Source organism: Erpetoichthys calabaricus, chromosome 2 (assembly GCF_900747795.2).
Source record: "Erpetoichthys calabaricus chromosome 2, fErpCal1.3, whole genome shotgun sequence".
Lineage (NCBI taxonomy): Eukaryota > Metazoa > Chordata > Cladistia > Polypteriformes > Polypteridae > Erpetoichthys > Erpetoichthys calabaricus.
Window position 1 is genome coordinate 254,728,959 of NC_041395.2, and position 24,716 is coordinate 254,753,674.

At 36.9% G+C, this 24,716-nt stretch overlaps 1 protein-coding gene across 31 annotated transcripts in view; it reads left to right on the forward strand.

Annotated features, from left to right (window-relative positions):
- Positions 1 to 24,716, forward strand: part of ank3b (ankyrin 3b) — a 643,030-nt gene that overhangs the window by 484,205 nt on the left and 134,109 nt on the right. For all 31 annotated transcript variants that reach the window (XM_051923878.1, XM_051923871.1, XM_051923889.1 and 28 more), the window contains 9 exons: positions 2,121 to 2,318; positions 3,464 to 3,562; positions 4,145 to 4,243; positions 4,756 to 4,854; positions 5,386 to 5,583; positions 10,269 to 10,367; positions 16,323 to 16,421; positions 18,284 to 18,481; positions 20,474 to 20,572. In XM_051923878.1, the coding sequence (XP_051779838.1) occupies positions 2,121 to 2,318; positions 3,464 to 3,562; positions 4,145 to 4,243; positions 4,756 to 4,854; positions 5,386 to 5,583; positions 10,269 to 10,367; positions 16,323 to 16,421; positions 18,284 to 18,481; positions 20,474 to 20,572 (1,188 nt within the window). The remainder of the gene's footprint in view (positions 1 to 2,120; positions 2,319 to 3,463; positions 3,563 to 4,144; positions 4,244 to 4,755; positions 4,855 to 5,385; positions 5,584 to 10,268; positions 10,368 to 16,322; positions 16,422 to 18,283; positions 18,482 to 20,473; positions 20,573 to 24,716) is intronic.

The window sequence follows — 24,716 nt, forward strand, 5'->3', positions numbered from 1 at the left end:
AACCATCATATTCAGAGAAGAACCACACAGATGCAGGGAGAATGTGCAAACTCCATACAGATAGCAATAATAATAATAATAATTCATTACATTTATATAGCGCTTTTCTATCTATCTATCTATCTATCTATCTATCTATCTATCTATCTATCTATCTATCTATCTATCTTCTTAGTATCTAGTCTAGAGTTTTGAACCCACATTGTAATATTAATAAACACATAAGAAAAATTACAAATGAAATGATTTGGCATTTTATATTTCGTCATGTCTTTCTATTTTAAGTAGCATTTCTGTCTTTCCTCTTTAATACATTTCTTTTTTGAATCCTTAGCAGTAAGATCAGAGCTGTTCACAGTGCTTGCTAATTGCTCATCTTTGAAGCTGAGGAACATTATTGTTATTATGCAGCATACCTTTGAAGATGCATTCAAATCAGCAATTCCTGTTTCTGAAATCAGTTACATACATCTGCAAATTCTGATGCAGTGCCATTCATGTTTTCCTCTGCTATTGTGTCTCTGAAAGATTCCAACCCAAAAAGACATGGCATAGCTACAGAATACACCTTTTCAGTATGACTTTCTCTACAGGGAAAACTGAGTCATGAAGTGTAACATATAACTTTGCATCTTGGGATGGGATGTTATATTTGTTCTTCGGCATTCCAAATGTATGTAAATTTATGGTGATTTTATATTAAATGAGGTATCTACTATTTTCATATTACAATGTTATTAGTATCAGTTTCACTGTCCGTGTTGAGTCTCCAAGTACTCTGTCTTCTTTTCCCTTCCCAAAAATATGTGGTCAGGTTGATTGGCGCTGCATGGTTTTTGCCTTTGCCCAATGTAATTGAGAATGTCTTCAATCCCCTGAAACCTGAAATGGAATAAGGTGGCTCTGAAAGTGGATAGGGAGTGGAGGGGAAGGATACAGTTCCAATATACCGCCCATTCAAGTTTGCTTTACTGAAATGACTTTGTAGTTGCTTGGACCTTTAAAACAACTGCATAAAGTTACAGCACTGCCATTGTGGCTAAACCTCTTGTTTCTAGCAATTTTTTCAATCCTCACATCATAAATGTATCCATCCAATGTCCTTGAGATCTGATCTGTTGATTTCTCTAATCAAGCAATTTCAGGTCCGGTGCGCATCAAACACTGTATATTTTTGTCTTCATTGCCCGGATTAATTTACCAAAACTTTTGTAATGACACATGAAGCAGAGAAATCTATGGCATACTGGCACGACTGGTGATTTAAAGTCACTTCACAGGAGCATTTCAGCCTTCCTGAGCCCTAAACAAGTGCCTACACTATGGCCTCAGGAGGTGCCCACCTGATGTCACTACTCCCAATTTTGTTCCCGTGGGAGACCCTGTAGTTTACTGGGGCTCCTTACTCATGCTGCTTCATCTTGAAACTCATGTTGCTCCTTCCAGTCCCCCCAAAACTCCTTGTATCATGTTGCTTCTTTAAGTCATCATAAAGTCCTTGTTACACACTCCTCTTTTCTAGTCTGAGCAAGCTGACTGTTCAATATGGTTCTTTTTGTGCTACTCTCTACAAGACTCTGTCCCTCCCTAGAAGTCCATGGATACTACTGCTGTGGTTTCCAATCAGGCCCATGTTACCGAAAATCATTTAAGTCCCTCTAAGGACATTATCTGTACTATTCTCAATTACTACAGGTCCAAATGTCACACCACAATTTTATTCATGTAGCAGTGGTTAGCACTGCTGATTCATATCTCCAGTAAAGTGGGTCTGAACACTGGTCTGATCACTACTTATAGATTTCACATTTTCTATGGTCTTTTCTTTGAACTTTAATTTTCCACCTACATTCAAAAGATACAATTAAGATATAATTAAGTTATTTAGTAACTTTGTGTGGGCTCATAAGAATTGATTGTAGGTAGTAGTGTATATTACCATGTACTGGCGAGGTGACCCTTCCATGGTTCGTTCCTACCCTGTGCCCCAAATAGACTATGGCTGCCCAGTTGCCTGATTTGGATTGTGTGACTTCAAAAATGGATGAATGAAGGTTAAGACAAAACAGAAACTACATTCTAAGTACATGCTAATGGGTTATTCTGCTTCAAATCCACAGAATGGTCTATCCCCACTGCACATGGCCACTCAAGGAGATCACCTCAACTGTGTCCAGTTCTTACTGCAGCATAACGTGCCTGTTGATGATGTCACAAATGACTACCTGACAGCTCTCCATGTTGCTGCACACTGTGGCCACTACAAAGTCGCCAAGGTGCTCTTGGACAAAAAGGCCAATCCTAATGCCAAAGCTCTGGTGAGTAGAAAAATAATCTACAAAAGATTACTGACCTGCTTTGAATGATGAAATGATGGAGTCTGATTTCCACCAAGCATTTTCTATTTGAACAAATAGCCTTTTTACCAAAACAATTCAGCAGTGTATTAAGAAATTAATTTAGACCAATGCTGAAAAATGTTTTGTGCTATTATTGTATTTCTCTAAAATAATTTATGGCTTAGGAAAAATTACGTGCATAAGAAAATTTTCTGTTTTTCTCTTCTCAAATTATTCTGCCAGGCTACAGATGATAGTGAATTTGCTTCTTAAAAGTTCCTAGTGTTCTTCTGAGTCATGTTTAGTGTTCCTTCATCAAAACATGCACAAATCTGGAATGCCATCTGTAGTAAAATAGTAATGTACCAATGTGTGATGTTGAAAATAAACTAGTAAGTACAGTAATGCTGCCCTCAGTACGAATGATTAAACACCAAAGTAACTGCTTTGTAGGCCAAAACATTTACTGTATACCCAAAATGAAATAATGCTTGGCTTTTTTTCAGCATTTGGCATTTTTAGTGTGTCAATGAACTGTTCACTGGATTTTACTTAAAGTACAAAAGATAAAACGGTTTCAAACCGTACTTCTAATGCTTTATTAAATAAAATGAAGATGCAATCAAATGGGAAGTTGTCTGCTTTTTTGATTAACCTAGAAAGCAATATATTGGTAAAAACAAGGAATTTGAAAATAAACTTAAAGCATAGAATATTATTCAGTAACTAGTGTTTGTGCTGCTTCTTTCTTTATTAGTGTCAAAATGATGAAATTCTGCATTTGATTTAGTTGTGGAATTGCTCACAGGCAAAAGGGTTAATAGAAATCTATATTTAGCACAAGGCAGCGGAGTGTCATGTACTTTTGTAATAAGGAAAGAATGGGTGTGTCACTGGAGTTTAATAAATTAAAAAAACCCATACAGTGTATACACCCACAAGTGAGCTGTCCTCAAAAGATCTCAAAAGTCCAGAGTAAGAAAGACAATGTGTTAATTGTACATATGGTAATGTATTTGTCCTAACTGGTAAACAGACATCTAAGTAAAGCTTTCCAGCATTTGCTATACGTTTCACTCTACTCTGCCAAAATGTCTGAACAGTGTTACTTGGCTTATTTTTAGAATGGTTTTACACCACTTCATATTGCTTGCAAGAAGAACCGCACTAAAGTAATGGAACTTTTGCTGAAGCACGGGGCATCAATTCAGGCTGTAACAGAGGTAAGTGAAGAAAAGCTTTCATGACTTGTTTCTTTCTTAATGTGGTTTTCCTGTAAAAATTGACTTTGATGCTGGAAAAAACGAACATGCTGGCAAATATGAACTGCTATATTTTACTTACATACACAGTACTTATTTGGCTGATGCCTTTATCCAAGGCAGCTTACAGCATTTATGATACAATTAGTTACATTTCTTTTGGTTCTCCAGTTGGAGCACAGGCAGGTCAAGTGACTTACTCAGGGTCACACAGTGTCAGTACTCAGATTTGAACTCACAACCTTAGGGTTTGAATTCTAAAATTCTAACCAGTATGCCACACTGCCTCACCTTTTTAAATTTTATGTTGAATGCATTTTTTTAAGTTGTGCCAACATTAAACAAAGGTAGCCATATTTTGGAACAGAAGCTTATGGATTGTCAATATTGATGCATAAAAGATTGGTAAATTTTACTGTCAGTGCAGTGCAATTTAAAAGCATTAAAGTGAGCTACACATCCAGATTTATCTGCTCTGAAAATACTCAATATGAATGCAGAGTTAGAGTAAAAATGTCCTCATTTTGCTTTCCATCTCTGCAGTCAGGGTTAACACCAATTCATGTTGCTGCTTTTATGGGACATGAAAATATTGTGGCTCAGTTAATCCACCACGGAGCATCTCCAAATACAGCAAATGTGGTAAGTTTGTTTGGGTTTTGCATGAGGTTTTGTACATGCTTTGGAATGGGATTGCCTTGTTATCACATGGTCAAAGCAAATAATTATTATGTCGAAGGGCATGAAAGGACGTTATCAAGTCTCAAGGCTCTAATTATGTGGGGGTGAGGTGTACCTGTTTTTCTTGTCTGAGGGGGTTAGATGCAGTATGCCACTATGCATGTAACAACTTCATAGTTCCCAATGCAGATAAAAACATTCTTACAAGGTTCTTTGACTGGTTTTGTAAGAAAAAAATTCCGAATGAAAACTTAACTGGCTTGAGGTATATTTTTGTTACCATAGCAACATGCTGTTAAGAGGCCTCCTGTGTGAATGTTTATGTCTGCCTGCACTCTCGCTGAGTATGAGCAGCAGCAGCGGGAGCAGGGCAGACAAGCTTTAACTGAGAAGCCTTGTTTTGTTATGCTGTTCCACTCTGCTACTGTGCTGGACTTTTCTCAGGACGTCTGTGTGTTTTGTGTTTGATTCAGAGAGGAGAAACAGCACTGCACATGGCCGCTAGAGCTGGACAAGCTGGAGTTGTTAAATATCTGGTTCAAAATGGAGCACAAGTGGAAGCAAAAGCCAAGGTATGTCTGTGGTGGATTTCTAGAGGGGAGACCAACATTTCAGATATGATATTTGGTCAAACAGCCAGTGTGAAGCTAAAGTGTGAGAACTTTGGGTAGAAAAATGCTTAAACCACTTACCATATATACTAACATACCTCTGAAAGTTTCCAGCATGCGTACAAGCAATTACAAAAAATGCCAGTTTTACATGTGAAACAATGTATTACTGTAGTTTGTGCTACACCTTTTCAAAAGGAGCTTATGGCACCCTTTTAATATATAACTGCTATATATTTTTATTGTTTAACAGTGGTGGGGCACAGTTTGTTGTACTAAAAGAATGCAAAAAATTCCAAAAGTGCCTAGAGGCTAGGTGTTGACTCCTTTCCTGCTTGTTCTGCTGTTCCATGGAAAAGAGCAATCAAATCTCCTGTTGTTAAATTAACTTTTAAGGCTTAACATCAGTCCATGGATCCATCTACAGTGTTTCATTTGTCTAAGTATCAGCTGCCAAAGTAAAATACCTCAATTAGTTCCTCACCTTTTCAGGATGACCAGACTCCCCTCCATATCGCATCACGACTGGGAAAACCTGATATTGTTCAGCAGCTTTTACAACATGGGGCCTCTCCAGATGCTTGCACAACTTCTGGGTATACCCCGCTGCACCTGGCTGCCAGGGAGGGGAATGAAGATGTGGCTTCAGTTCTGCTAGACCATGGGGCATCCCTTGCCATTACAACCAAGGTAAATAATACGTACATGTAGATATAAACTTCAAGAAAAATGAAATGAACTCAATAGGTGGCTACAGACTGTGTAGTGTTTTAAAAGTTAATCAGTCTGAAAAAAATTATTCTTCATTATAGACTTAGAATGATTAAAATAAACATCTGTGCAAGATTTCAATGTACTAAACTTTTTGGCTATGGATGGCTTGCCCGGTATGACATGACCCTCCAGAAATACAGACTGCATCCATTTGCCTGAATTAACTAATTTGGTTTTAAAAGCTATAATGTGAAACATACTCTGTGAGAAGGACTTTAACTTGTTCTTTATACTTTAAAAAACTGCAATCAGTTGAATATTCCTATGCAAATAAAAGCTTGCAAAAAACAATTAATAAACCAACAAATGTTTTACTGTAATTCAGGATAAATTAAGAAATATCCTCATTCCAGTTGTTGCAAATAAAAAACATTAACTATTGCAAAGATAAACACAACAAACACAAGAGCTTGGGAACTGTTTTTACTTTAGTCCATAGATTTTTCACTTCCCCCACCAGCTCTGTGTCATTATTAATTTAGTGTTTATACTGTGTATAATACCAGAGCTCAGCTCTCTCCATTGTGACACTAATTACTGGAGGCACTCTATTTTCACTTGTATGGCCTCTCATCAGTCCATATTATTTAACCAGGTCAGTACCTGGCATGGATACATATCATAGCTGAATTATTGTGAATAAATGTTGTGCAATAAAGCATTCCCTAACTTGCGTATTCTCTCTTTGTACACACGGGTTTCAATACTCATAATGCAAGTTGAAATGTGGTATCAATTAAGGGAATTAATCTGGAGGGTATAAATAAAATGACTGTTACAGTGGAAACACATATAGAGTAAATTTAAATCAGATTTGATCCTAACAAATGCAAAATTCATTCATTTTTCTAGTTAAACATTTTTTTTGTTTTTACTTCATTAAGCTCTCTTAAGGTTAACAAACAACATATATAATATAACTAAACGAAAGCATAATTTCTTTAAGTGATAAAAAAGATGTTTATATATTTACTTGTTATATAATGTTCAACTGAATTTTTAACCCATTTTTTTCGAGAGTATTGACAAAACTTAAGCTAGTGGCTATTCAGCTGTTGTGCATTACGCCATTGTTAAATTCTAAACAGTTGAAAATTTGTATCCTGCTAAAATAATGATAAACCCGGGGATGAAACGGTCACAATACATAACAAACCACAAATACAGATTACTATTCAAAGCTTCTTGTGCCCAGATTAGTACTGGCTTTTTGTTCAAAAAGAAGAAGCTCATTAATTAGCTGTTTCTGTCAATATATATCCTCACATCTCTACTGTGACAACACAAGAAGAAAATACCTCGGAAAAAGCTGCCATATTGCTCTTATAGTCCTAATGAATCTCTAAATTATTTCAATGTGTTCATTTCCCTTAAAAAACTCTTCAGAGTAACAAAGAAGATGGTAAACATTGTTTGCAAAAGTGACTAGTAAAGGAAACTCATTTTTTAAAGAGTTCTACTAAAGTTACATGAGCGATGGTATCAGACTACAGTATATAGATTTGCAAAAAGATTATTCTGAAAAATGTTTTATTGGTTGTGCACACATATATCCAGTAAACACACACTATGCATTTAAACCTACTCATTTATTATAAATATTTGTACAGTAGATAAATATAATGTTATTCCTTTCAAGTGTACTAAATGTAATGTTCTTGAGTATTTAGCAAAGGTACGAATACAGAGCAATACATCCATCCATCCATTTTCCAACCCGCTGAATCCGAACACCGGGTCACGTGGGTCTGCTGGAGCCAATCTCAGCCAACACAGGGCACAAGGCAGGGAACCAATCCTGGGCAGGGTGCCAACCCACCGCAGGACACACACAAACACACCCACACACCAAGCACACACTAGGGCCAATTTAGAATCGCCAATCCACCTAACCTGCACGTCTTTGGACTGTGGGAGGAAACCGGAGCGCCCGGAGGAAACCCACGGAGACACGGGGAGAACATGCAAACTCCACGCAGGGAGGACCCGGGAAGCGAACCCTACAGAGCAATACACATAATATTAAACTGCTATTATGGTTTCCACTCCAAACCTTCGGGGTATCTAAGCATTTGTAGCATTGTACATTTGCTTGTCATATCTGCTGAACTTTGAAGGATGTTAACAACTTGAATAATAGGCCAATAATCTTTCATTCAGAAGATATATGTATGCACTTCACAGAATTAACTAATGTGCAAGAAGTGTGTTCCTTTATAAAGGATTAAGTTCAAAGTTTCCCTCCATGAAGCTGTGATTTTTTTCAAATTACCAGCTAGGGTTGCATGGAAGAGCAGATGAATAAGTACTGGAAAATTCCATTGTTGATCCAAATTTATCAAAAGTATTTTCGTTTAACTTGATGCCTCCCCACTGTCATGTGCTGTTGAAGTTCTACTAAAATGTGCAGAAATGCACCATTTTTATTCAGTATTTATTAATTTAGCTGTAATTCTCAGATTATTATGAATCAAACAGCTGATCACTACTAATGCTAAAGGCTTTGGGTCATTTCTTTCCATATTAAAAGTTTTCAGAAAACAGTGTATGACATTTCAAAGAATGTGTATTTAAATCATGCAAGTGTATAACTCCTAGAACAGGGGTCACCAACTCCAGTCCTGGAGGACCTCCGTGGCTGCAGGTTTTCATTCTATCCCATTTTTTAATGAGTACCCTGTTTGTGCTGCTAATTAACTTCTTGGAATTCATTTTAATTTACTTCTCTTTTAAGATTTGTTCCCCCAAATTTACTCGTTGTTCCTCTGAATTGCTTCATTCCTTTCCTTAAGTGCCACTCAAACAGAAATGAAGTATGAATTGAGGGAGCCAAGAGAAGACCAACTAAGTCAGGGCCTCAAACTGCAACCAATTGTTTAATTAGGCGCTGATTCTTGTTGTTAATTAAACCCGTTCTTTAATTCTATGGCTTGTTGCTGCTCTCATTGTGCAATAGCATACATTTATGAAACTGTTGATTTTCTCTTTTCTAAGAACACTGTTAAAATGTTTTGTGGAGCATTTCACCTTTCTTTATTTTCAGATATTGTATGATGGACACCAGTTGTTTTGGCTCATTTTGTATCTCATTATTTTTGGGCTGCTAATTAAGGAGAAAGAAACACTTAAGGCTTCAGTGGGTTGGCACCCTGCCCGGGATTGGTTCCCTGCCTTGTGCCCTGTGTTGGCTGGGATTGGCTCCAGCAGACCCCCGTGACCCTGTGTTCGGATTCTGCGGGTTGGAAAATGGATGGATGGAAACACTTAAGGGGCCTGAGTCTTCAAGAACAAGTCAATTACAATGGATTCAAAAGAAGTTAATTAGCAGCAAAACAGGTCACTCATTAAGAAAAGGGTTAGAATGAAAACCTGCAGCCACGGTGGTCCTCCAGGACCAGAGTTGGTGACCCCTGACCTAGAAGGCATGAGTTTACTTTTTTGTAGAATGTAAAAGATAGATTTTCAGATTTCCGGAATTTGTAAAGGCTATTATTGTATATATGAAGTGGCATATTTCAGTTATCTTATACTTTGTTTTAAAGTTTCAAACAAAGACATAACACAGCTGAGAACTGAAATTTGAAATGACAACTGCTTTGAGCACATCCAGTGAAATGTCACCTTTATGTTACAAACTCTGAGTTAGTTTAAACAGTACCATAGCAATTAATCCTGGTGGGACTAGAGTGTAAACTCCTGTGACTCATATTGGAGGTTGTTTCTTATAGAATAGTACAGATCTGGATTAGCTTGATGGAGTATTGTTTTATCCCAAATGAATCTGTCTCATAAAGTACAGTATAAACACTGTATTAAATCATAGTCAAGCATTCCAGACAAAACTGCACACAGTGAAGAAGTAAATAAATGATTTAAAAAACTTATTTATTAGGAGTTCTTTTGCTCTGTTTCTATTTTTAAATGACACAATTAAAAAATTATCACTTTGTACTATTAAGGTCACCAAAATTAATTAGGAGAAGTTAAACCAAAGCACTAGCACAAATTTGATGACACTGTTGCCCTTGCTCACGATCAATGCAGGTAAGACTGTAATGGAAATACAACCTTTTTGATTCAGAATCATTTAATGTAGCAGCATATGATACAGATACAGCCATATCTTAACCGTATCAAATGAATATGGAGTAACATAACTTGAAACTGTCCTTTAAAACCCTCTGCCTGCATATAAAACATTCATAGCCAGTTCATTTTCTTAACAATGGCTGTTTGAATTATCACTTTCACTGTGCATTTCTTCTTTACTTTGTTTGTTATTTAAAGCACACTTTTATGTAGTTGAAACTACCACCTAGGAAAACTTTGAGCCAAAATAGGAATTAAATAAGTTAGACTTGACATAATAAACTGTTCTCTTCCAATCACAAAAAAAACAAGTCTATCCTGGAGCAGTCATTTGCGTTAGCAATTTAAACTACTAAGGGATTTATAGATGCAAAAAAATAAAAATCTCTGTGAAAAGATTTGATATGACATTTACTTCTAGCAACAGTATTCCAACCAGTTGAACATGGCAGTCTTTAGGAAGCTACAAAAAGTCTTGCATAAATTAATCAGGCTCTGTCATCTGTTCACAGAAAGGATTTACTCCTTTACATGTAGCGGCAAAATATGGGAAAATTGAAGTTGCCAATCTTCTGCTACAAAAGCAAGCTTCTCCTGATGCTGCGGGAAAGGTAAGCCCCTGCTGTGGTTGTATTTCTTCTGACTAAAAGGGTTGCATAGGTTTTTATTTTCAAAATATGAAATACTTAATTGGTGGCATTTCTGAAAATTATGGCAGTAATACATTTTATAAAAATATATGAGTGGGTTTAAATGAAATGAAAGCTTGAGTTGGTCAGGCTTTGAATTATATTATAAAATCATTGATTAATTATCATGGATTTAAATAAATAATAATAACTCACAAAGCAGAACAGCACTTTTATTACTCAATCTGGAGTATTTGCTCTTTTTCAATTTCTTGTGCATCCTTTCAAATTTAATGCTGCTTCTACTTCTTTACTCATAAGTTATTTGGCTAGCCTTGTCCTTCTATATAATATGCTCATAATATCCCAATCTGCCATAAAGAAATTCTCTATGTTTTAATCAAGTATTTGTTTTTCTCTCCCTAATATTTGCTTAAGTATTAAGTGAACAAGGATTCTTCACATCTGTTTAGCTTTTAATTTGATCCTGAGATTTTGCATTTTCTGTCATACTTTAGTACATGTGAAGCTTAAGTTGAATCCAGCTAATTGCATTGTTAAGAGCTGTTGTGTTCCATCATATATTCTGTAGGTGCAAAATTTGATGAAAACATAATTAGTCATGCTTTAAGAAATCATAAGCTGTTACTGATAGAGAATAATATAGTACAATGAAAAAGTGACATAGAGGTTAAAAACACTTTACACATGTAGAGGGGGGACAATTGCACATTCACTGCCACAAAGATGTTAAAAGAGATGTTGATTTACCTACCTGTCCATCCACATTTTAAACTGTATAACAGTAAACATAGCCTGGTATTGGAAGCCAAACTCAGCATCAGATGATAGAAGGAGTGAACATATACACGCTGGGCATCTGCCCTTTGATGGACAGACAAGAATACATTGCAGCAACTCAGTTAATACAGTTAAGTCAGCTGCACAGCATTTGTTTAGATTGTATGATGAAAATGCAAACAAGGAGAGTACATCTTTATGGACATGTCACCACATTTTATGTTTCAATCTAGCAATTATTTATTATTGACAGTTGTTACATAATGGAAACATATGTTCAGGCAGAAAGCCAGGCTGAAGGTCACAGTAGAATATAAATAAAATATCTGATTGGTCCACTAGTAACTACAGGCCAATAATCTCACCTTAAATAAATTATAAAAGACATCAAAAGTCGTCCAGTACAAGTATGTTACCAAATGGTCAGCATGGGTTTACTGTAATTTATATTTGAGTGTCCTAGAGTTGGTAACACATCAATTTTGCTGATATCCAGAGTCTGGCAGATTTGTGGCAAATGAATACTTAAAAATACATATTCCAATATTAATAAATAAATGAATATAATAAATAAATGTTTTACACACTTGCATTATTTTATATTCTTTTCATTGTAAATGACTTGTAACCTGTACAGGGTGGCACTGAGCCCCCAACACACCAACAGAAGTCCAGGGTTCAAATAGAGATTTTATTATTCGTAAATACCTCTTACAGGCTTCTCTTAAAGGTTGCACAAGCACAATTGAAAACAATATCCTTCCTCCCTCTTTCTTTCTTTCCTCTCCTTTCACTCAGCCAGGTGAGTTTCGTCCTCCGCCTCCGGACTCTGACTGTCTGAGGTGAGGAGCCTTTTTATGCCAGAGCTGGAAGTACTTCCCTTGTTACAGTACTACATATTGGAAGTATTTCTGGGTCAGGCGGAAGTTCTGTACAGTAGGGAGAGTCTGTCCCTGCTGCTCCCCCTGGCTGCACCTATGGAACCCAACAGGGCTGTTTAGCAGGACTGTAATTCCCAACCTGCTCTGAGAGTATCTATGTAGGTACTGTGGCTTACAGAGACTGCCACCTGTTGTTTTGTGGGAGCAAATAGTCCATGTGAATGGTCTCCACCTGTCCTTCCTTTACTCCCATACTCGGTGTCCTTGACAAACTATAGGCAAAATGCTCATTTACTGGTTTAGGAGGAATATGCAGAAGTATGTTATTGCATTTCTTGTTTTAATATTTTCATAGCTAGGAGATTTAAATGGTGCAGAAATTACAAATTTATCTTAAATGTGGCCAACAAGGCAAAATATTGGAATATGGATATGATATTGTTTATACTCATTTTCTTTGACAGAAAATGGCACTATGGAGAATGGTAATGTTGTCATTTTCTAGGGTTTACATTTACTTGGCAGACTTTCTAATCTAACTTTTTACACATTTCATGCTGCCAAAAGGGAATCTGTGTACAAAGCATACGATGATTCCCATTGTGTTGACACTTTTTCTTAATTTGCTTTTGGCTGGATCACAACTATGTGCTTTCTCTCTATTTCAAAAAGACTTTCATGTTTTAGCGTTTCTTGTTCTCTGTTTTCCTCTTCTGATACAGCTAATCAATGGATACCTTCATTCCTTTGATTGTGGCCATGTATTTTTGGATGGCTATACAATTCCTCAGATTCTTACCCTACTTTCTATCATTCTTTAATGGACCTGAAAACATATTTTCAATTTGATTCCATACATATTTGGAGTATTGTAGTGTTATATTTGCCATGTAAGATACATTTTTCTATTTCTATGTAATATGTGCCTTATGTGTTTGGACTTTGACACTGTGCTCTATTCTGGAAAGTCATCCTATATATACAGAGTCTAAATTTTACTGGATGTCTTGCATTTAAATGGCATGGTATTGGTGTTGCCCTCAATCCTTGCAACTATGTGGTACAACATATTAAGGGTCCATGGCAGATAATGTAGGTACAGGAATTTTTAAAGTAACAGTAATACTCATATGCACTAGTGTAGGTGAACTGGTGTATAGAAAAGATGTGCGGCTATGGAAGATTAATGGGGGACTGGATTAATTAATTATGCACATGTGGGTGAATGATTTCCTTCAGCCTTTCCTCATTAGTAATTTTGTGGGTCAGTGCTAGTGGCACTTACACTGAAAGATATATAGAGTCTGAGTAAATGTAGAATGGGAAGACAAAAGGAAGAGAGGGAAAACAGGATCAGGTAGTTGGGCCAGTGCAATGGAGAGGAGGCAATGCAGTCAGGGATGCCCTGTGGTAGGACAAATGGAATGGCGTTCCAGGAGTGGGTTAACCCTATTAATTGGTTGGAGCAGGGGCAATCGTGGGCTCTGAGGTTTTGCAGTGACTGACAGAAGTGGCTGGAAGAGGAAGATGGACTCGGCTGATCCCAGCAGTTACCAACGGAGATGACTAGAACAAGAGCCAGATGGACGACTTCATTTGCCGGTGTGCCAGCCCTGCCGAGCAGACCTTACGGGGAGCAGGGGAGATGAAAGTGAGCAAGAGAGAAGCATTAAGGACAAAATAAGAGGAGCTGATCCCGACTTTGATTTTATTCCTGGTTTTAACTGTTAATTGGATTTATTTATTTATTGGTTTTATCCCTGCACAGCACTGTTATGGATTATTTATTGAAGACTTTTGATCGTACTGCAGTTTTTGGACACTTCTTGATGCCTTTGCTTTTTAATAAAAAACACTTTGCACTTTTTGTACTGTATATTTGCCCTAGATCATCCTCTATCACGACTATCAATGCCCGGGATTGATCTTTATAAGAAAGATTCAAGATTAGCTTAGTTAATCAGTTAAGCCTTAAAAAATGCCAAGCCCATATCTATCTGTATTTTTTACAGTTTTCCCTCTAGCATAATTATTTTAATTAAGTTTTCAAATGTTTATTTGACAAAAAAAAACATTTTGGAGGCAAAATATTGTAAATATTATATGCATGTTTTCCCAGTGTCTGTGTGGGTTTCCTCCAGGTGCACTGGCTTCCTCCCATAGTCCAAATACATGCAGGTTTGATAAACTGGCATTGGTAAATTGTGTGTGTCTGTGTGTGTTTCTGTGTGTTCACCCTGTGATGGACTGACTCCCAGTTCCCATGTTGTTAGCTGCCTTGCGCCTGTTGAATTCTGGAGGTAGGCTCCATCTGTGCCTCCACCTACAATAATTTTTTCTGCCTCTGTGACACTTAACAAAAAAAACAGATGTTTTCAGTGTATCATGGACTATTCCAAAGCCGCCAATGAAAACAGTCCATCAACATATGAAATTTATTATAATATGATAAAAGATATTAGTTTTATACTTTTGTAGAAAACTAAGTTGAAGGCTTGTATGCATTAGATTTACCCAGCAAAGCCAACCCAGGGGTGTTTTTTACAAGGGTGGACCTATGTTTTTGGGGCCCTGAAGCTTAATAATAATAATAATTTTTTGCATTTATATAGCACTTTTCTCACTACTCAAAGCGCTCAGCAATTGTAGGTTAAGGGCCTTTCTCAAGGGCCCAACAGAGCAGATTCCCTTTTGGCATTTACAGGAATCGAACCGGAAACCTTCCGATTGCCAGTGCAGATCTCTAGCCTCAGAGCCACCACTCTGAGGGGCTCTCAACTGTTATGAGAGCCCCTTCACAACCAGAAACAAGGTCTGGGTAACCATTGTTATCTTCTTCAGTAGGACTGTTCCACAAAAGATCACAGCATGTTTTAAAAATTTTCCACTGCATCTCAGATTTTGATTACTACTAATAATAATAATACATTTTATTTATTTGTAGGCGCCTTCCTAAGCACTCAAGGATACTGAACAATAGATAAAACAAACATTATAAACAAAACTAAAATAGAAAACTTAAAACCAGACAGAGCAATTGCAGTCAAAGAGAAAAAGCAGTTTTAAACAAATGAGTTTTAAGTTTAGATTTGAAAAGTGAGAATGATTCAATATTTCTAAGCTTAGATGGTAGTGAGCTCCAGAGCTGGGGAGCAGATCAACTGAATGCTCTGCTCCCTGTGGTGGTAAGACGGACAAATTTGGACTTGGCAAGTGGATGGATAAAGAGGATCTAAGGGTGCGGGATGGAATGGCAACATGGAGGAAGCTGGACAGCTATCAAGGGGCAAGGTTGTGGATAGACTTAAAAGTAAACAATTAAAAATGCTGCACTGTATTATCTCACATTTCACAGTCACTGGTGTGAATAAAATGTCCTATGGCATATAGTTTTCAAGTTATGGGGGATACAAATTAACTTCACTTCTTTAAGCTTCATTAGTTTCATAGTAGATCCAGAGGCATAGAGTGTTGAGCTTAAAATGGTTTTATTTATGATGTTCTGAGATTTCAGCAAAGCACTATTTGAATAGGATTAAGAAACTGCAGAAACTGATTAAAAGTCCAGGAATGGCAATCTGGAAGTGATTAAAATAAATAATAAAAAAAGGCCAACAGCTTTGCCTTCTTCTCTTTCAGAAAATGCTGGCCCTAATATTATTTGTGAAACTGCCACAAAGCAGCTGGACTTTTATATAATCAACATACTATCATGCCATGCTTTTAATAAATGAAAATAAAACAATGGTCAAAAAACAAGCTTTTGACACAATCTTGTGAAACAATTGTTTGTTTTTCTGTGAATTAAGAAATATTGACAAAAAGAACACATGCAAGTCTATAACAACTAAATTAACATTTTTTCTGTGTGTTCAAAGATATTTCAGATGTTTTTGTGCATTGCCACCTTTGAGAATCGTATACTTTTCCACAGTTTGAAAAAATGTACAGTTGTGCATAAGCTACTATTAACATTTGTCTCACCACACCAACTAATACTTTTAATCTTTGTTGTTAATGGATAGCAGTGGTGTTTCTGGAAGAGAGGCTGTATTCATTCGGTTAAATGTGTGTGAGCCTACTGTGTACAGAATGTATTTTGGGTGATTTCTCAGTGTTTCTCAGTACATGTTTGATTATTGTTTTACCTGTGCCAAAAAGAACCAATTCATTTTACAGAGCTATAACCATCAAAGATTGTGAAAGGTGCCGTGTTGTACATGACTATTAACAGAGTCTATTGCATGTGTTTTAGAGTGGTTTAACTCCACTGCATGTAGCTGCACACTACGATAACCAGAAAGTTGCACTTCTCCTCCTGGACCAGGGAGCTTCCCCACATGCAGCGGCCAAGGTACAGAATTTCACTATATAACATGCAAGTTGTTGTGATGTTCTTATTTCACCATAATATCTGGTGCAGATATGTAGCTGCATGCATACCTTTGTCAGTAGCAGTTTTCCATTCTTAAGCTAACAAAGTGTCATATTTTATGTAATGTCCAAGTATTCTGAAAGTATAAATCATAAAATGTTTCACAGCATTGCACTTGGTAAGTGGTTTCAGATAATTGCAGGTGAGTGTTTTCAGAAAACCAGAGAGTACTGCATATCATTTTATTAATGCATTCAGTCAATTGCCCCTGCATGTTCATAAGTGAATATTTTGAAAATAAAGAATAATTGAAAAAGTTCACTTTGAGTGTGGGGGGGGGGGGCAGTTTTATACACAATTTACATAACATTTCTATTATTATTAAAGTTATTAAGCAGTTCGCATACGTTTGCAATCTGAGATTTTTCTTCTTTTTTTGCATATAACAAAGACATATGCTTTACATTTGCCAATCCAACAGATTGCACATCACAAACATTAACACTGCTATCTTTTTTTCGTGTCTGCCGTTTCTATAGGAGGGTGACAATGAGTTAAATTCCAATGGGTGTTTTTCAAATGTTGACAAGCAATAAGCAAAAGGAATCAATGAAAACCACAGACAACAAAAACAGCAAAAAAAAAAAAAAAACAGTACGAGGAAAGTTCGAAGAAAGAGATTTTTTTACAATGTTTCTGTTTGGGGATCGTTGTGCAAACGTGCACATCTGAGCTGCGACCACAGATCTAACTGCTCTGTGGATGATTCGTTCAAGTATTTCAAGGTCACTTCGTTGTAATGAAAGTATCTGTTGAATGTACTTCGTAGTAACGTGATTTCTATAGACTCATGTCATATGGGGAAACTGTCAGGACCATAAAAATACTTTGTTGTAATACTCTCTCACTTCGGTCTCTCTCCCCTCTCTGCGCCACTGCAAAGCTCCGCCTGCCAAGCGTTCTGAAAAGTCTGAGTGAGTCGCCGTTGCCGGCAGTTCTGTCGCGGCCCGGCTGTCAGACGGCTGCAGCCCGGTAGTGGGCCGCGGACCGGTGGTTGGGGACCCCTGCCGTACAGCAGAGCGACCAGCCCACAGCAAATATTGGGGGCTGTTAACAGCAACATTATGGTGGTGTTCATAAAATTATAGCAAAAAAGACAATAGTAAAAAAATATCTTAAAGTGAGAGAGTAGAAGTGTTACAAAGCTAAGACCTGTAAAATAAAACTGGAAATAACTACAGTACTAATACAAGAAATCTTAACAACACAATTCAGTACATACACTAGTGGTACCATAACAGTGAAAGGCTCACTGCAATTCCCAACACTCATAGAGCTGTGTTTATTCCAAAGTCTCAGGCATGATGTCTGCTTGATATCAAGCCAGTCTTAGAGGAAAGGCTCCTTAACCACACTGGAGGTCAACAATGTATAAGTTATAAAATGTTAGACAAACAAGTAGACAGCTTTTAAGAAATCAATGTGTGTCTGTGATGTTTTTTTATTGTTGCTAAAAATGGACCCTTCAATTGAAATAGGTAGCTGCTGAATCAGTTATGAAATAGAGCTACTATAAATTATTTATATTGTTTGATTATCAAAATATTAAAGGTAATGATTTTATTTTACAGGATATTGCTGAAAAACATTATGATATTTATGTATTTGTGTGTATGCATATGTATGTATGAGTATATTTAAGTATGTGTGTAGTATGTGTGTATGTATATTATATATATATATATATATATATATATATATATATATATATATATATATATATATATATATATACAGTATGTGTGTGTAAAGCACTCACTTGGAACTTTCTATTTTTCCAGAATGGCTACACTCCATTACATATTGCTGCCAAAAAGAATCAAATGGACATTGCCACAACCCTCCTGGAATATGGTGCAAGTACAAATGCTGTCACCCGACAAGGCATTAGTGCTGTCCATCTTGCAGCCCAGGAGGGAAATGTAGACATGGTATCTTTGCTGCTGTCCCGAAATGCCAATGTCAATGTTGCCAACAAGGTAATTTAACTGAAACACAATTTTAAGTACTTTTCTATGATCTTTTTTTTCCTTAATTACATTGTTTGCCTTTTTTCTGATATAAACACTAAAATAGTACAGAAAATACTACAATATGTGAAAAAGTTGTAAAACTATATTTAGATTCATTGGAGCAAAAGTATTATTTTATGATTCAGTATTTATTTTTATCTTTTTAGAGTGGAGCTAGATTTAGTAATCTTTCTATGCAACATTTGTAGAAAATCTCAAAATTAAATTTTTGGTTCTTAACACGAGCACCATTTGCAGCACCATGATACTCCATTGCCATCCATGTTCCACTCAGCACATCATTTGTAATTGTCACTGCAGTGATTTTCTCTTGTATGTGGTCCAAGTGACAAATGTTTTCAGCAAAGTCAATATCATTTAGACACTGACTTGCTGCAACAGCATGTTCTGCCATCTGTGGAAAAAAGGCTGTAATATTGGACAGGTGCACAGCACTTATGGTTGTACAGTATATGCAAAATAAGGATGAGAAAATGAATAAATAACTTGTATGCTGTAACAAAATTGACTCCAGACAGTCACAAAGGTTTGGGGCAGCCACCCGTATAATTTAATCCTGGCTGCAATCGGTTTAGAAAAAAGGTTGAGTTGTTTACAAGACAGAGTCCAAAACATAACTGATCAAGTGGAGGTAAGATGGTGGTTTTTAAAGGTTGGGAGAGAAAATTAGGTCATCCAAGCCGGAACCGAAAGTGCTGTCTCCGGGGACCGGAAGTGGCATCATCAGTGGCTTCTGACCCGGAAGTGACACCATCAGTAGTGCCGGAACCAGAAGTGACATCATCTGTGGTGACGGAACCCGATGGGATCTCCCCGAGAATGGTCTGCAAGAGACTGAGAGAGACAGTCAGCACATTCTGCCACCCCCTGGTCTGGCATAGTATTACCATTACTTAAGCCCTTTAGCTGCCTGCTAATCGCACGTGTGTAACAATGCTTAAATGCTTCTTTGTAGGCATGTGTCTTGAATGCTTACATGCTTAAAGTATTTACTGTATATATATACAGTATGCTTATGTAACACCTTAAATAAAATGGTTAAGTGGAAAATACTTCCTTTTACACAGTATATTGAGTAAACAATGAGAATTAGTTTTCCTTGCTTTCCTGAATCAAGAACTTCAACCTTTGCTCTCGATCAGGCTCTAGACCAAGTAAATCTAGACCAAGCTTGTCAATGTGTAAAAAGTGGAAGTGATAAATAAATACCAAAAATATCTAAAGTTTACTGAGCGATGTAAATGAAGAAAATAGCACCCTGAAATGCAAGAAGAGAAATAATCCATTATGATGTTTATAAACTCCTATCTGCATCAGCCTTAAAATCTGTATTCTGCATATGGGTTGTCCAAACTGGAGTTCCTTGTGTGTTTATTACTATCTACATATTCACTGCATTAACTTCCAGATGTTACATAGCTTTTTTGCCATAAACTGCTTGGGTCAGACTGAAATTTGTGAAAGTGTAGTCCGTGAGCCGCATAAAGAAATACTACATGTTGTGGGGTAGTTTTATAGATATTGTTTGCAAAACACAACAAATCAGCTGAATTTTGATATACTCAAATGACTATCATATTCTATGTGACTACTGCATTGCCATGCTTTCATAAAAAGTTAAAAATTAAGCTAGGGAAAAAATGGGCTTTGCACTCACTTGTGTGAAACAACCATTTGCTGTTCTGTGAATAAGAATTCTCTTTTGCTTTTCTTGGTCTTCCTTTTGCATTTTGGTATAAATATTGAAATTCCTGAATTGTTTTCTTTTCCACATTTCTGTATATTTTAATTTAGGTAAACAATCCTAATAATCTATACACCCATGACTACAGTATCAAATTTCTTCCATGTGAATAAGTTTACTTTCCATGTGTATTTTAGATCTCTTTCTTCTTTAATTGCACTTAATATTTCTAATGATTTATGTTTCATTTTCAGAGTGGCTTGACACCTCTCCATTTAGCTGCTCAAGAAGACAGAGTAAATGTTGCAGAGGTACTGGTGAATCATGGCGCAATGGTAGACCCCCAAACAAAAGTAAGAATAAAAATAGTCCCTTAGAAGACTAAACTGATTGTTTTCCACTGGTTTTGTGAAGCAATGACTTTTGTTTCCATACATTTTACATTCATTATTTTCCTTTAAAACCAAGATTTTAGAGATTGTGTAGGTTATATCAGCTGATGTTATCATGTGGTAAGTTACTAGAAAAGATTAACTGATTTTGCAATCTCACATTCTAACTCAGTACATGTTGCTTTTTGATATTAGTCCAACAATTGTTCTAGAATGTGATCTGGTGCTTATTCTTCAACATCAAGTCTCATAAATCTGGCCTTCATCTCTTCAGAGTTCAGTTATTTAACCCATTAGTTCTCCTCTGATGCAATTTGTTAAATCATGAAGAAAATACTTGGCTTTTATCTTTTCAGAAGAATGAATTTTATATAAAATACTAGTCATTTAGCCCATTACAATAACGGTCGCTAGAACAGTTGTGCATAAACATTAGTAGGAACAGTCTATATTAAATGGCAAGGGACTTTGACCTCCTTCTTTTTGTTGGTCGTATTTTTCTTTCTTTCAGCCTTTCTTTTGTTGATGTTTACTTGCTGAGCTGACCGTTCTTCGTGGGCTGCCGCCGTGTATTGTGTGTCTTTAATTTTCTGTGACAGTAATACTGTCTTGTACGACTCTATTCAATAAGGGCGTGCACAAAAAGGCGAGCTTCAAAAGGGCGACCTCAATTGAGCGTGGCGAATAAAGGCATTCGTAGATAATTTAGTTCAAATGGCTCTGGAATATGTGAAGAGCAACAAAGGTGCAGATCTTTATTTACGCAAGCCTTTATTCGCTGCGCCCAATTGAGGTCGCCCTTTTGAGGCTCGCCTTTTTGCGCACGCCCTTATTGAAAGATACCGTCTTGTGCGTCCGCTGGCTTGTACGTCCATAATATACCTTTAATTTTCTCTGGCGGTAATACAGGCGTGTACATCGGTAATATGCCTTTAATCTCCTCTGACAGTAATACTGGCTTGTATGTGGCTGTAATATGCGTCACTGTATTGTGTACCTTTAATTTCCTCTCGCAGTAATACTGGGTTGTATTTCCGTAAAACGCCTCTAACTTTCTCTGACAGTAATATCGCGCATCGCACCGTGCCCCGCGCATGCGCACTTCACCAGAAGACACCCACCCACGGACATCTGGACGCACATAGGGATTTTATATATATAGATGTGATCAGATGGCTGCTATCAGATGGAATAATGGTATTAAAGGTAGTCTAGAAAGCAAGCATTTTGCTTGCTCCACTGTGTACAGTTAAAAGTTTTTTTTTCTACAGTTTCCAAAAAGTAAGGTTCACACTGATGTTGCTATTAGGAATATGACCCGAATATAAACCTGTTTGATATATCTACACTCCTTTGTTAATAAGTACATCTGACATTTAAGTAGAATGTAATCTTTAACCATCTATACCTTTGTACCCTTGCTGAAAAAATTATTTCAGTCTAAGTGTTGGAACCCACGTAGTTGAATTTTTTAAATTCCATATGCCCCATTATATAATTATAGAGCATCTAAATGGGTTAGGTTAGGTAGACGTTAATATCCCAGAGGGAAATTTGTTTTTAACAGGAAAGTACAAAACATAAGGCATAGTTACACAGATCCAATAAAATAAAGATACAACAGCTGACAACCAGTGATATAATATACAGTTAGGTCCATAAATATTTGGACAGAGACAACGTTTTTCTAATTTTGGTTCTGTACATTACCACAATGAATTTTAAATGAAACAACTCAGATGCAGTTGAAGTGCAGACTTTCAGCTTTAATTCAGTGGGGTGAACAAAATGATTGCATAAAAATGTGAGGCAACTAAAGCATTTTTTGAACACAATCCCTTCATTTCAGGGGCTCAAAAGTAATTGGACAAATTAAATAACTGGAAATAAAATGTTCATTTCTAATACCTGGTTGAAAGCCCTTTGCTGGCAATGACAGCCTGAAGTCTTGAACTCATGGACATCACCAGATGCTGGGTTTCCTCCTTTTTAATGCTCTGCCAGGCCTTTACTGCAGCGGCTTTTAGTTGCTGTTTGTTTGTGGGCCTTTCTGTCTGAAGTTTAGTCTTCAACAAGTGAAATGCATGCTCAATTGGGTTAAGATCAGGTGACTGACTTGGCCATTCAAGAATTTTCCACTTCTTTGCTTTAATAAACTCCTGGGTTGCTTTGGCTATATGTTTTGGGTCATTGTCCATCTGTATCATGAAACGCCGCACAATCAATTTGACTGCATTTAGCTGGATTTGAGCAGACAGTAAGTCTCTGAACACCTCAGAATTCATTCGGCTGCTTCTGTCCTGTGTCACATCATCAATAAACACTAGTGTCCCAGTGCCACTGGCAGCCATGCACGCCCAAGCCATCACACTGTCTCCACCGTGTTTTACAGATGATGTGGTATGCTTTGGATAATGAGCTGTTCCACGCCTTCTCCATACTTTTTTCTTGCCGTCATTCTGGTAGAGGTTGATCTTGGTTTCATCTGTCCAAAGAATGTTTTTCCAGAACAGTACTGGCTTTTTTAGATGTTCTTTAGCAAAGTCCAATCTAGCCTTTCTATTCTTGAGGCTTATGAGTGGCTTGCACCTTGCAGTGCACCCTCAGTATTTATTTTCATGCAGTCTTCTCTTTATGGTAGACTTGGATATCGATACGCCTACCCCCTGGAGAGTGTTGTTCACTTGGTTGGCTGTTGTGAAGGGGTTTCTCGTCACCATGGAAATGATTCTGCGATCATCCACCACTGTTGTCTTCTGTGGACGTCCGGGACTTTTTGCGCTGCTGAGTTCACCAGTGCTTGCTTTCTTTCTCAGGATGTACCAAACTGTAGATTTTGCCACTCGTAATATTGTAGCAATTTCTCGGATGGGTTTTTTCTGCTTTCGCAGCATAAGAATGGCTTCTTTCACCTGCATGGAGAGCTCCTTTGATGGCATGTTGTCTGTTCACAGCAAAATCTTCCACATACAAGCACCACACCTCAAATCAACTCCAGGCCTTTTATCTGCTTAATTGATAATGACATAATGACGGACTTGCCCACACCTGCCCATGAAATAGCCTTTGAGTCAATTGTCTAATTACTTTTGAGCCCCTGAAATGAAGGGATTGTGTTCAAAAAATGCTTTCGTTGCCTCACATTTTTATGTAATCGTTTTGTTCACCCCACTGAGTTAAAGCTGGAAGTCTGCACTTCAACTGCATCTGAGTTGTTTCATTTAAAATTCATTGCGGTAATGTACAGAACCAAAATTAGAAAAACGTTGTCTCTGTCCAAATATTTATGGACCTAACTGTATAAACACACTCAAAATTAGTATAAAGAAGAATAATTATATATAACAATACACAAAGTAATAAGATATAAGTTAGTATTTAGCAGTATCCTTTCAAGTAACAGAATTTAAAATGCTTAGAGACCTAGGAATATAAGAGTTCTCAAATCTGTTGCTCTTTACCCCTGGAAAGCTAAATCTGCAGCCTGATAGAAACAGCCAAAATTTAGGAAAAAGAGGATGGGTATCGTCTGTCAAAGCTGAGTTGGCCTTCTTTCTAATCAGTTTGTAGTACAGTTCAATGACAAAGGTCTGCTGTGAACCAATAATTTTACTGCTAATTTTTACACTGTTGTTAGGATTGTTTAGCAAATGTAACAATAGTGTTAATAAAGTATTTGTAAAACGGTATCATTATGGTTTTGTCAACTTGAAAAATCTTCTGAGAAAGGAGATTTCCTTCAAATTTATTCTATGTTAAGATCAAAGTTTAGTCTGTTATCAATGATTGTCCCCAGATATCTCCACTGTTTCTCCTTTAGTTAAAAGATGGGAGCACCTGAAATCTACATCCATATCTTTTGTCACAGAAACGGCAGGTCCATCTTGTAAAAGACTCACAAAGAGAGAGTCATCGGCAAATTTCAGGATATGTCTGTCCTTGTGTGTACTGTACTAATGCAGTGATTTATATTTAAGATAAACTAAAAGATAAAGAGCAACCTTAGATGATTTTTCCTATTTGTGAGATTTTATATTTATTTGTGTTACATTTTTCTTTTCTGCATATCTGCAGTATGCTAAATTTTATCCAGGCCCATCTATAG